The 14,163-nt window shown below is 46.4% G+C and overlaps 2 protein-coding genes across 2 annotated transcripts in view; both read left to right on the plus strand.

Moving 5' to 3' along the window:
• pdcd10a (programmed cell death 10a) overlaps positions 1-7,308 on the plus strand; it is a 17,095-nt gene extending 9,787 nt beyond the window's left edge. Inside the window, exon 9 of the mRNA XM_032511668.1 lies at positions 7,271-7,308. The gene's annotated coding sequence lies outside the window, so the exon portion shown is untranslated. The remainder of the gene's footprint in view (positions 1-7,270) is intronic.
• LOC116681551 (WD repeat-containing protein 49) overlaps positions 2,128-14,163 on the plus strand; it is a 31,510-nt gene continuing 19,474 nt past the window's right edge. Inside the window, exons 1-7 of the mRNA XM_032509642.1 lie at positions 2,128-3,150; positions 4,037-4,132; positions 4,214-4,522; positions 5,378-5,551; positions 6,011-6,094; positions 6,255-6,347; positions 6,445-6,616. Of these exons, the coding sequence (XP_032365533.1) occupies positions 4,052-4,132; positions 4,214-4,522; positions 5,378-5,551; positions 6,011-6,094; positions 6,255-6,347; positions 6,445-6,616 (913 nt within the window). The 5' untranslated portion in view covers positions 2,128-3,150; positions 4,037-4,051. The remainder of the gene's footprint in view (positions 3,151-4,036; positions 4,133-4,213; positions 4,523-5,377; positions 5,552-6,010; positions 6,095-6,254; positions 6,348-6,444; positions 6,617-14,163) is intronic.

The raw sequence follows: 14,163 nt of genomic DNA on the forward strand, positions 1-14,163 counted from the left end.
ATTACTTCTTGTGGCCTGCGTATTCCTAAGTACAAATAGCAATGCAGAATAAGACTTGACAATTTCCTAGTCAGATATTGAACTGAAACTATATTGGGTGGAAGTACAGACGAAGCACTACTACATGAACGCAGAGATCACACAGCACCTTAAAACCCCCAACTTCAGTCAACATACCCAGCATGAATAGCTGGCTATTTTTCCTACAGTAGACAGTGAATGGCGATGAACTAGGCAGATTTTGAGAGAGACGAAGAGAAGACTTTTCAGACAGTCAAGATCAAGAAGTAATGGACCCAATAAACAGTAATTGTTTACTGTAAACAAGACTGTAGTCTACTTCCACCCAATATAGTCCCAAATCAATATCCGCCTAGGAAACCATCTATTCTTAATCTGCATTGCAAAAAGTAATTAGTTTTTTGTTGTTGTTGTTGGCTCACTTTTAATCACAATATGCTAACCAGCAACATAGGATTCCATTCACTACATTAAAATAGTCTAAGCTAGACTAAAACAATGCATGCGCTGATACAAAATATGCATTGGTCCACCCATCTATAGCAAGGGGAGACCGTGATAAGCTCTGTTTTAACAAACTTAGCGTATTCTTTTAAAATAATATCTACTTGTGAAATGTGGTGTGAGCAATTCAACCACCGTGAATTGTCCTCTGATTTAAATGGTTTTTAAAAAAACTGAACAGGTAAAGGTATTACGCTTTTCACAAGAAAACCAAGCAAATCTAATTTTGTGTGATTTATTTTTAATTTTTTTTATCCTGTATTTCTCAAAAAAGGGAAAAACACCATGAACATTTTTGAACATAAGATTTTGTTAGCTGGTGATTTTTTTTGTTTTTGTTTTAAATGTGGCACACATAACCAGAGATGGCAGGATACCACACTGAGATCCTTCCACCAAAGCTGTCACTGTGTTTCATCAGAGATTTCTTCAGAAATTTCCCAACATCTGTTTCAATGTCTGATACTTTACATCAGTGAACAAATCCTTTTGTTTTGTTTTGTACCGCAATCTCACATGGGGAAGTGAGAGAGCGCAGCTGCGATCATGGGCACAAACATAGTGCTCAAAACAGGTTGGCTTCTAGTCTCTATTCAAAAGTTGTAGAAGGTAATTACAACAAACGGCAGAAGAAGACTTGTTTTGAGAAATCAGGTCCACCGAACATCAATAATTCTCAGACTGACAACGTGTAACAATTACAGTGACTGAAGGTAGGTGGGTATTTCTTGTAACTTCTATACTTAAAGCTATGAATCTATAAATCCACTCAATCCTAATTTTATGGTTAGTGACTTATTTGAATTTTATCCATTTTTCAAAGAATTTGATGCCACAGATCTTGAATAATACTTGATTTACACAATTGTGTTTGACCATTTTTTTTTCTGTCTTTCTTTAATGTCCATGAAAATAGTCCTTAAAACAAATGTAAATACAATTCTCTTCCACAAAAACCATTGAGAGTGTTGAAAAAGCATTATTTTTGTTATTAGAAATTAAAGAGTCATTGGAGAAAGATTTTCAAAAGTGGTTCTCCCTTCAGATGTGAATTGTTTTATGAAAGTGCTTCATTTCTGCTCAGTTTCCCTTGCGTTTTCTCTCTTCCCATGCACATCTTTACTTCCAATACTAAGATCCATACCATTCCCCCCCCCAACCCCCCCCAATTCCAGCAACTTTATTCTTCTCCCTGTATAATAGTGGATTTTCCATGGTGGATTTGTGGTGGACTATTTTGGGCTCTGCACTGGCTTCTACATGCACCACTGTAATCCAATTGTGATAGTGTTCATTTTCCAAGCTTTATTATTGAAATTGCTGAGACCTAATTTTCTGATCCTGTCACCGTTGACGACCGCTGTAATCAGCTAATTCAAGTTATTCCAGGCCATTAAATCACTCGCAGGGATTGGTCGTGGTCACTGAAGCAGCACGGAGGGAAACGATAATATATGCGTTGGATGTATAGCTTTTGTGTGCATTCGTGCTTGCGGTCATACAGTCATATATATTTCTGAGTTTGAAAAATATATACAGTATAGACATATAGTAAATTGTATATACACTGTATATCCCAGAGGAGACTTTCTTTCCTGTGTGTGTGGGGGTGGCAATGAGTGACCAACAGGAATTCTCAAAGGCATTTGAATGGCACTATAAAGCTCTGGTGGTGTCTGGTTTATTTTTGTTCAGGTCCAGGTTCACATTGGTACTTTTTCACTTGGTAGTTTTTTTGTTACAATGCATGAACACTTTTATGAGTGGCAGTAGAATACTGATGGGCTTGTGCATTGTGTTGCTGTAGCTATGGTTTATGTGTGTATCTGGGTAGGGGGGGTAATTGTACCTCACACAGATTATCTTCTCTCCAGTGCCTAATCCATGAATAGAAGTAACACACACACACACACACACACACACACACACACACTGTGTTACATACTGACGATAGGGCCTGGACTAACAAACACAACTCTTTTTGACTACTTGGTTGCCTGGAAACTTAGCCTGAGTCTTTGAGAGTGAGGGATAATAAACTTGCATGTGCGTGTGTGTTTGGGGGCAGTTCGTTAACTCCCTCTGGGTGTGTGTGCTGCAGACGGGGCTGTTAGTGTTGATTGCTTCTCAGACATCGCTGGCTTAGACAAACCTCTGGACACAAAGAATCTCCTCCGGACAAGACTCAGCCAAAGCCAAGATGGCCCACCCTTAGACTGAGGATTTGTTTGAAATGTCATACATTTAAGAATGGTGTATCAGCACCTCAGACCATAGTGCTCTGGCACAGTTTTTTTTCTTCTTCATTTTGGTGAATTGGAATATGCGATTAACTGAGAAACTGTGTTTTCTCTGCTATATGAACTGCATGATTTAAAAACCTGCTTGACTGAAGTGTTTGGAGCCTACACATTGGCAGAAAGGTACAGTTAACTTGACAGTGACTTTGCCAGGCCAAGAGCCTGTCGTTGCAGTTACAGCCTGGTACTGAGATGACTTTTCGGACAGTTTGACTGCAGTGGATGATATGCTTTAATAAACCCTAGATAGAAATCCATCCGTGACAGATTTAAGAGCGTTGACTGAACCTGAAGGGGCCATCTAGGAAGAAGAGAGGCAACCCTGGTAAGTGGGTTTTGTTTGCCAGCAGATATGACAGCACTGTACAATTTTTTATTTTTTTCTGTTAAGTTACCTTGTAAAATGTATTTGATTGACAGTAGTTCCATAAATGACAGATAGTAGCATTGATATATTGGATATGTTTTGCATTTGTTCAGACAGCTGTACCTGCATCAGCTCAGTCAGGATGTCTTTTAATTTACTGCAAAACCTCTGTTGCGGTCAAATACTTGTCATTGTAAATAAAGAAGTAGATAGACTATCACATCAAGATCATGTGGCAGTTATTCAGAATTGTAAAAGAAGATAATAGCTGCAGCAAGCATTGATTTTGGCTTTCATCACACACCATGTCATCTAAATCTCAGCTCAGTTTGATGCCACTTCCAATGAATTTGTCTCATAAACGTTAATGTCGGGCTAGAGTGTTTGTTACAAAGACACTTTTTTATCCTCTCACAGCTCCTCAAACATGCTTTTAATCACCACACAGGCTAATTTAACAAATCCTATCTTTCATTCATACAATTATTCATGCTGCTGCTCACCTACTGACTGACAGTATTTTATTTCACATTACCTGACAAATTAAATTTCTGTTGAAAATGAAAGACCTTTTCACATCATTCAACACAGACATTATTTGGATAGACCGAAAAGAACCAACACAAGAATCCCGCTGCTGTGACTCTGCCGTATGCTTATGGTGACACGGAAACCTGCTGGGAAACAGGTTTCTAAGGGATTACTGGAGCAGGAAGCTATTTGTTTGACATGTAACACCTATAAATGCAAGGAATCTATTATTTGACTGAGTTTTTATTACAAACTCAAATACACATGCTGTACCTTCCTGACCTTGTCTGGTATGTATGTTATTAGTTGACAGGTTTGAGCTGTAACCATGGGAACAAGGATGGAGGTGGCACAGCTTGAGAGCAGAATGAACACTGAGGACTATGGAAAGCTACAGGGCCTTTTTCTGGTCAGTTTTTTTTCCCCAGTTTATTAATAAGTTTATGTTTCAACACCTTTAATTCACACAGGAAACCCTCCTCTCCTGCAGGACCCTTTGGGTGCACCTCGCTCCTTGTCCAGAACTGAATTTATCGATCTGGCTTGGTCGTCAGTTGGTTGTGGCTCCAAGGAGGAATATGGCCTCCTGTTTGACAGCGTGGTTGTCACTCAGGAGCACCGCGGCCTTCTCCTGGACATCGACGCCGTGAAGGAAGAGGGTCGTGTTGACTGGGGAGGCCTGTGCTCTTTTCTGCTACTGGAGCTTTCTGATAAAGTTAAGAACACCAGAACCAGTAGTGTCCCTCGCTGGAAGCCTCCACATACTTTGAGCTGTCCGCATCGAGACCCAGTTCAAAAGGTAAAAGGTCACTGACCTCTTTGAGGCTTAAGAGAAGATGAATTTGTTATGAGCGTTGGAATATGTTGAATATATATTTTAAACATGACATGACAACAAGACATAGACATGATTGACTGGAGAATCCAAAACTGTGCTGACTGAGTGGAATTCCACATTATTGAACAAGGAAAAGTTTGAAAGTAATAGGGTCTTCATCAAAATGGCACACCTCTATTGAGATAAATGGCTCGGGACTCCTTTTAGTTTAACATCTATTAATTAATATGTAAATGAAGCGGCAGGTATTAAGTGCCTACTGCTGTGGATAAAGTGATGGCTCACCACTTTAATCTTTCAATCCTGAGAATGTCAAAATGTCTGAATGTTGTGTAAGTTGTTTCCCAAATGGCTGGAAGGTTTTGACCCCTTTAGCATAGCTCAGTCTTAAAGAAGCAGACAGATTAATGGGGCTAAGAAGACTAATTTCAGTTTAAAACACTGTCAGTAAAGGCACCACTTCAGCAGGGTGGTGAAAAAAATACTTAAAGCTGCACTCATCCATATTTTTATGCACATATTATAATACAATTTCCACTTCCAGTTTAGCTTCTGTTTTAAGGTTTTGGTACTCACATATTTTCCCATACAGAGTTTCTTTTATTGTGGCCTTACTGATAAGTATAATAGCTACTACTAAATTAATCTTAAATGTCACATCGAAATGTCACATGCTGTATCACAAAGAGCATTAAAGCTGTTCTGAAGGTTAATTTTACAAGTGTGAAGTAAGCAGAGATGCTGTCTGTTGCTTTCCCCAATCCGTGTATTTGTCTGGGTTAAATACTATTTTGTCATGTCCTCTGGTCTCCCCAGGTGTTGTACCTGCAGAGTGCAGGTCAGTATCTGACTGTGAGTAAGGGAGGAACTGTGGGGCTGCGGGACAGAGAGGACATGACCCTCCTGAACACACATCGACTGCAAAACAACACGGTCAAACCCAAAGACCTCTGGGTCACAGACATGGTGCTGCTGCACAATGTGCATAAGGTGACTTTCACTTTTAGAAAGTCACACAGCAAACAAGTCAGTTTAGTTATTGGTTGGTGTCCTGGTTATGTTGTAGCATAGTTTACACAACTGAAGAAGAATTATATAAATGAATTATTGATAACTAGTCTGAGTTATTGGGGCAGTTGTTGTACTGCACAGAGGTAAACAAGCATTTCACTCAGTCATTTAATTATTGATCAGTGGTTTGGGTTAATGGCATTGCAGACATGAAGCAGTTGCATAATGTTTAGAAAATAAATATGTTTTCAGTAATAAAATCATCAATTATTGATCAACACTTTTCATTAGCAATTCTTTAATCTACAGATTGTGGTGGGTGAAAAACATTTTCTGTTGTATGACACAGATGAAGATTTTCCAGTTATGCACCAATTATCAGTCTGGGAAATTGTGTGTCTCTCGGTTTCTAATCAACTAGTTTTCCCTTTTTCTCAGATAGCAGTGTCTTTCACAAGTAAGGAGGTGTGTTTTTATGACATTCTGTCAAAACAGGACTTCAGCTGCAAGTATAAACTCCAGGTAACAGCTATAGCTGTAATCCTCCTCTAAAGAAAATTGTTTTCTACCACCCTATCACACTCTGGATGTTGAGTATCCAGAGTGCATTTAATTCAACCTGAAAAATGTGTCGATGGACATGAAATATAACGTAGTATACACCACTTCTTTTCTTTTCTAGGGTTTGAAGTTTACTCCCTGGTGTCTAGACTACTGGGTGGATCCCTCTCACCCGGACCAGGCTGTCCTCACCATAGGAGACATTGGAGGACAGGTAATACACAGAAGAATAGGGGCAGAACATTGTCACGAGTCTTCATTTTTCTGCATCATCTGTGCGTGTGTGTGTGTGTGTGTGTGTGTTATCCCAGGTCAGTGCTTTGCATTTTACTTCAGCTCAGATCTCTCTGTTTGAGAGACTCAGTCCGAGGACGGACTTTGATTCAGTGGACATCATCCAATGGAACGAGCTGGTCAAAGGAAAGCATCCCTCCTGTTACACTGTGACACACCAGGTGCACACGCCTGCCTGGGTTAGAAAAGGTAAGAAATACGAACACACACACGCTCTTACATAAAAAGTTCTATTTATGTGTGCTGTTATGAGACAAAAATTTAAATATAAACATTTCTTTCAGTCTCTCTTTGATGATAGCCCAATCAACATGTACAAACAAGCATGTCTTTGTTGTAGCTGTGTTATAGTTTCCCTTGCTCTTTGTTGTCCTGTCTCAACAACAATTTCTGTGTAACACTCTACTATTTCATATTGTATGTAATTAAAGGGGCTGGCACAATGAGCCTACACCAGCCTAGATGTGTTTCAACATGCCAAAATATCAGAAAGCTGGTATTTCTGATAGTTTCATGTTGGCAAATGTGATCTGAAATGTTGCTGTTTTTATACTTCTTCTAGTTAACTGCATTTATCTGGGGCCTCAAGTCAAAAAAAGGTTTTATTAGTCGGACAGAACGAAAGCAAATCAAAAGGCAAAATCACTGGCTTTGATGACAGAGAGAGAGAAGACAATCAACACACTCCGGGTGTCAGGGACACCTGACACTCACAAACACACACTTTCACCTTGACACCCGGGATGAAAGCCACTGTCTGTGCTCGCTTGCTCACTTTTTCTGCATCACTTGAATAAAAACTTATACAATAACCATGGAAGAGCTTGGGTTGGTCGCTGACACACCACACACACACACACACACACACACACACACACACACACACACACACACACACACACACAAGCAGAGATTCCTGAGTCATCCACATAATCTTGCATAGCCATACCTTTGACTGTTGGCATAAAGTCACTTGGCTTGAGGTCTGGCCTCATGAGACTCCCCAATTCAGCTCTTGCCTGGGTAACAAAAAGGTTGCTTAGTTGTCTCTTGATTGCATCATTCACATAGAGCCCTTTCTGAAGAGTTGTTGGGCTGTATGATAATTATTCAGCCGAGGCAGCGCTCTGAGACTAGCTTGGCTGAAAAGGGAGATCCTGATAAAGGGAAAAACAAGAATAAAGTACATATAAATAAGCAAAACAAAGGGAAAATAAAAAACAGGAAGCAGAGGAGACAGTGCCAAAACATTAAAAGTGCTGCTTAATTGAAATCTTGCAGGCTGTGTATGCGCGTGTGCATGCAAAGCAACAAGAGAGGGTGTACACTAAGATTTGCTGTGTGTGCGCGTGTGCGCGTGCGTGCGTGCGTGCGTGTGTGTGTGTGTGGGGGGTGTTTTGAGAGTGTGAGAAAGAAAAGGAGGGAGCTCATGTGACTATATGTGTGTTTGCATACCTCTGGGGGGCTGGCGCTGTTCTTTTGAAGTTGCCCACCCTGCAGTATGAGGGGGCTGTGTACCATTAGACATGGCTGGTTTTTCAGACCTCCAAACCTTCGGGCTCACGGGCCACCAGAGAGAGGAGGGAGGAGGTGGGGAACGAGAGGAGGGGGGAGGGTGGTGGAATGGGAAAGAAAAGTGAGAGGAAATTAGGAGGAAATTGGGATGGACACAGACCCACAAGGACAAGGAAGGAGAGCTTTAGGAAGTCTGTATCTGTGAGAAAGATAAGCATTTGCATATCTACATAATGTTGTGATCAAAGAAATCAAAAGAACATTAAGGATAAAAGTCAGCGCGTAAGTAAAATCTCCCAAAATTGGCAGCAATTTGTTGCAGAGCAAAAAAGGTTTACTTTGATATACATATACAGTGACTCCTGCTTTTCCACCTTAAAGTCTAAACTCACTGTTACGTTTCAGTAAGACAGAACCACAGAGATAACAAATGCACGAAGACTGAGTACAGTTCAGGTGGTTTAATGAGAGCGGAAGATGACAAACACAGACGCGGACTGAGGGTGGGTGGTTGAGAGGATGGTAGGCAGCACTGACGGACAACAGACGGATCTGCGAGGGAAACACAAGGTAAGTCAGAGAACACAGGCAGAAGAAAACAAGAGTGGATTCGACTGGGGGCCTAGTTACCACAGTAATGCATGTAACGATCTGGCGCTGAGGAGACGGTCAGCCCGGGTTTATGAATGGCAGTGGGATGATGAGTGATGGGAAACAGCTGAGTGGAAGACGGAGTGCTGATGGAAGCCACGCCTCTGAATCCCCTGGAAACGCCCTCACGGCAAACAGACAACACATAGGGAAGAAAAGGGGAGACACACAACAGGTTGGGGAAGGCAGCAGACCACAACAGTACCCCCCCCTCAACGGGCGCCTCCAGGCGCCCCAACAGGACGGTCCCTATGGAAGTCCCTCACCAGCTGGGGATCCAAGATGAACCTCCGGGGAACCCAAGACCGTTCCTCGGGCCCGTACCCCTCCCAGTCCACCAAATATTGCAGGCCCCGCCCACGCCTCCGGGCGTCCAGGAGCCGGCGGACCGTGTAGGCCGGCTGGTCGTCGATGAGACGAACAGGCGGGGGCGGTTCCTCCGGAGGACAGAGGGGATTGGGGGACACCAGCTTCAGTTGAGAGACGTGGAATGTGGGATGGACCCGCATGGCGGCAGGCAGCTTGAGCCGGACAGCCGCAGGGTTCACGATGGCCTCGATTACAAACGGACCCAGGTACCGAGGGGAGAGCTTCCTAGACTCCGTGCGAATAGGGATGTTCTTGGATGAGAGCCATACCCGTTGGCCCGGTTGGAAGGGCGGAGCCGGACCGGCGTCTGTCCGCCACAGTCTTGTGCGGTCGGACGTCCGAAGCAAGGAGCCGGCCTCGGACCCACACCCGGTGACAGCGGCGGAGGTTGTCCTGCACGGACGGCACAGATTTTCCCTCCTGGGCTGAAACAACGGGGGTTGGAACCCGGGCCACCTCGAGGGCGAGAGCCCGGTGGCGGAGGTGACCAGAGAATTGTGGCATATTCGATCCAGGGTAGATGGTCGACCAGGTGGTGGGGTTCTGTGCTGCCACACAGCGAGGGATGTTTCCAGGTCTGATTGCCCTCTCCGTCTGACCGTCGTCTGGGAGGAACCCGAGGACAGACTAACAGAAGCACCCAGAGCGGAACAAAAATCCCTCCACACACGAAATGAACTGTGGGCCTCTATCGGAAACGATGTCCACAGGTATCCATGGAGACGGAATACATGTTGGACTAAGAGTCAGCCGTCTCACTGGCCGTGGGTAATTTGGGTAATGCTATATAGTGGACAGATTTAGAGAATCTGTCCACCACGGTGAGTATAGTGTCATTACCTTTAGACTTGGGCAGGCCGGTGACGAAGTCCAGAGCCACGTGAGACCAAGGGCGACTGAACCGGAAGCGGCAGAAGCAGGCCACCGCGGACGATGAGAGGCCTTACCCCGCGCACAGACGGCAGGCAGCAACGTAGGCCCAACGTCAGTGTTCATGGACGGCCACCAGAAGTGGCGCTTCAACGCGTGGATGTACGATGCACCCCAGGATGACAGAGAAACGTGATGTGTGAATCCACTGCAACACCTGTGACCGTACCGATCAGGAACGGATACCGGTTAGCAGGACCCCCTCCGGGTCGGGGTCCTGGGTTGGCAGCCCCACCAGAGCCTCGATCTCCCACCGACAGCAGCCACCACACAGGCAGTGGCACACCGTCTCGGACTTGCACGTCCTCAGGGCCGTCGAATAGCCGGGACAGGGCGTCCGGCTTCACGTTCCGTGAACCCACGGTACGTCAAGGTGAAATCGAACCTGCTAAAGAACAGAGCCCACCTGGCTTGTTGAGATGAGAGCCTCCTGGTAGACTGGAGTAAGCCAGGTTTTTGTGGTCGGTCCAGACCACAAACGTTCTCCGCACCCTCCAAATGGTGACGCCACTCCTCAAAGCCACCTTACCGCCAACAGCTCCCGGTTGCCCACGTCGTAGTTCCGTTCTGCGGGGATAATTTCTTAGACAGAAAAGCACAGGGTGCAGCAGTTGGTCGGAGGGGGAACGTTGGGACAGGACGGCACCCACTCCAGAGGCCGAAGCGTCCACCTCCACCACGAACTGGAGTGACAGATCAGGGTGTTTAAGCACCGGCGGGGAGCAGAACAGCTGTTTAAGCCTCACCATGGCTTGCTCAGCAACAGGGGACCAGAGAAACGGAACTTTGGGAGACGTGAGTTTGGTCAAGGGAGACGCTACCTGGCTAAAATTCCTGATGAACCGGCGATAAAAATTGGCAAAGCCCAGAAAACGCTGCAGCTGTTTCCGGGTAGCGGGCGTAGGCCAGTTAGTAACAGCCTTAGTCTTTTCGGGATCCGCTGACACCTGCCCACCCTCCACTATGAACCCTAGAAACGGGACAGAGCGCCGGTGGAACTCACATTTTTCGGCTTTGACGTACAGTTTGTTCTCTAACAGGCGCTGCAGGACCTGACGTACGTGGGCGACGTGGTCCGACATGGAGGAGGAAAAAACGAGAATGTCATCGAGGTACACCACAACAAAACGGTACAAAAAATCCCTCAAAACGTCATTCACCATGTTCTGAAAAACGGCCGGGGCGTTAGTAAGACCAAACGGCATAACTAAGTATTCGAAATGTCCCAAGGGAGTATTAAATGCTGTCTTCCACTCATCCCCCTGTCGGACACGGACTAGGTGATATGCATTACGAAGGTCCAGCTTGGAGAACACCGTGGCGCCCCGCAGGGGCTCGAACGTGGAGTTAATGAGAGGCAGGGGGTATTTGTTCTTAATGGTTATATCGTTAAGGCCACGGAAATCTATGCAGGGACGCAGCGACTTATCTTTCTTCCCCACAAAAAAGAAACCCGCCCCCAAGGGAGACGACGACGGGCGGATAATGCCGGCAGCGAGCGAGTCACCGATATATCGCTCCATAGTCTCTCTCTCCGGCCGGGACAGATTGTACAGCCGACTCTTAGGGTACGGTGCGTCAGGCCGCAGGTCTATGGCACAGTCGTAAGGTCTATGGGGAGGTAGGGACAGGGCTCTGTCCTTACTAAACACCTCCGCCAGGTCAGAGTAATCGGAGGGGACGGAGGACAAGTCAGAAGGAGGGTCCGCGGACGCGGGGACGCACACCACCGGAGGTACGGCAGAGCCCAGACACTCCGAGTGACAGCGGTCGCTCCAGCTACGTATAGCATGTCGCTGCCAATCTATCTGGGGATTATGGCGCTTCAACCAAGGGAAACCGAGGATGAGAGGAGTGGTGGAAGCGGACATAAGCTTAAAGCTAATGGTCTCCCTATGGTTACCGGACAAGACTAGGGTAATAGGCACGGTCTGATGCGTAACTCTAGCGAGAGTATTGCCGTTAATGGCTGTAACACGAAGTGGGCTGTCGACGGGCTCAATAGGAAATCCAGTACGAGCTGCCAGGTAAGAGTCAATAAAATTGTCCTCCGCACCGGAGTCAAGGAGTGCGGAGAGGGGCAGAGAGAGAGTCTTGAACTGCAGCGTGGCTGGGACCATTAACCGGGGCGCTGTGGGCATAATGTTTTCAACAGGACTCGCTAGAACGCCCACGTAAGCTAGCGAGTCGTGCCTTTTGGCCGAGCGGGACAGGTGGCAACAAGGTGAGATGCATCGCCGCAGTACAAGCACTCACCGGCCAACATGCGGCGCTGTCGCTCCGCAGGAGAGAGCCGTGTCCGACCCAGCTGCATGGCCTCATCCGCCTCTCTGGATGTACCAGCCGGGGAGGCAGAGGGTAACAGCGGGGAGTTAGTGGTAGGGGTCCTCGACAGCGCCGCAGCCCGGCCAGGAGGGTGAGCCCGGCCGCTCCTCGCCTGCTTCCTCTCCCGCAACCTGTTGTCCAGTGTAATGGCAAGAGACACGAGAGAATTAAGGTTTACAGGGTCATCCCGAACAGCTAATTCGTCTTTAATAACGTCACTCAAACCGTTCAGGAATGCCCCCCGTAATGCTTCCTCGTTCCACTGGGAGTCCGCCGCTAGTGTCCAAAAGTCGACGGAGTATGTAGCCACGCTCTCAGCCCCCTGCCTGAGAGCCAACAGTCGTTTGGAAGCGCTGCCAACATGGTCCGGATGGTCAAACACAGTTTTTAAATCCGCAGAGAAAGTGTCAAAAGTTATGCCTGAGGGTAGGCGGTTGGAACATACCGCCTCAGCCCAAGCCAGAGCACGACCCCTGAGCAACCCCAGGGCATAGTGTACTTTGGATGATTCCGATGAGAATGACTGTGGCCGTTGCTGGAATATGAGCCCACACTGGAGGAGGAACCCACGACACTTGTCCAAATCACCAGAGAACGGTTCCGGAGCGTTGATAGGCGGTTCACGAAGAGATGAGGGAGCCGCCATGTCTGTGGGAGCAGTCGGAGAAGCAGAGGGAGCAGAAAGGGAAGGTGAGGAAACAACAGACAGCCGTGATACTTGTGCCGTTAACTGGGCGACCTGTGCAATGAGTTGTTGATTGTTCTCCAGAAGCGTGTGGATTAGCTGGTTGTGTTGACCCAATAAAGACCCCTGTGACTGGATAGCACGCTGGATGCCGTCGGTCTCCGGGGGCTGTGGTACCTCTGTGGCGTCCATATTGGCCAGATCGTTCTGTTACGTTTCAGTAAGACAGAACCACAGAGATAACAAATGCACGAAGACTGAGTACAGTTCAGGTGGTTTAATGAGAGCGGAAGATGACAAACACAGACGCGGACTGAGGGTGGGTGGTTGAGAGGATGGTAGGCAGCACTGACGGACAACGGACGGATCTGCGAGGGAAACACAAGGTAAGTCAGAGAACACAGGCAGAAGAAAACAAGAGTGGATTCGACTGGGGGCCTAGTTACCACAGTAATGCATGTAACGATCTGGCGCTGAGGAACGGTCAGCCCGGTTTATGAATGGCAGTGGGATGATGAGTGATGGGAAACAGCTGAGTGGAAGACGGAGTGCTGATGGAAGCCACGCCTCTGAATCCCCTGGAACGCCCTCACGGCAAACAGACAACACATAGGAAAAAAGCAGACAATAAATATAAAAAAATGAGCAAGAGGGGGGGGGGGGGGGAGAGGGGGGGGCAAAACCAACAAAACAAAGGGGAGGGGGAAAGAAAAACGAGGGAGAGGGGTACACAACAGGTTGGGGAAGGCAGCAGACCACAACACTCACAGCAGTAATAAAAATGTAACATTACAAACAACACTGCCTAAGCAGGCTAAGCTAAATTCCCATTGTCAGCGTTGGCCGAGGGACCACTTTCAATGGGGGGTAGTAAGTTTAGGACGCAACCCGACGTCACACTGCGGTGGCCAATCATGTAACAGGCAACCAGACTTGTCAAGCTGTGTTTTGAGGCAGTAAAAAAGGAAAACAGGAAACATCACTGTCTCTAGCTGTGCCACAAGAAAGTTTTAAACACTATCAGGGAAAAAAAAGACGAAACCCAAGCACTGAACTGCCCAAGAGTTTGTGCAACAGCTACATTTTTGCCAAACAACAAAGACAGTCACTTTGTCTCTTTTCTTTCTCTGTTTTGCCTCAAAATAAAGCTGCATTTAAGTAAACTTTGAAATCACAGACTGTGGTCGAGATCTATAAATGACTTGATAGAAAACCCTAGGCTAATTGTCAGTGTTGGGCAAGTTACTTTTAAAAAGTAATT

This window comes from Etheostoma spectabile, chromosome 3 (genome assembly GCF_008692095.1).
Source record: "Etheostoma spectabile isolate EspeVRDwgs_2016 chromosome 3, UIUC_Espe_1.0, whole genome shotgun sequence".
Taxonomy (NCBI): domain Eukaryota; kingdom Metazoa; phylum Chordata; class Actinopteri; order Perciformes; family Percidae; genus Etheostoma; species Etheostoma spectabile.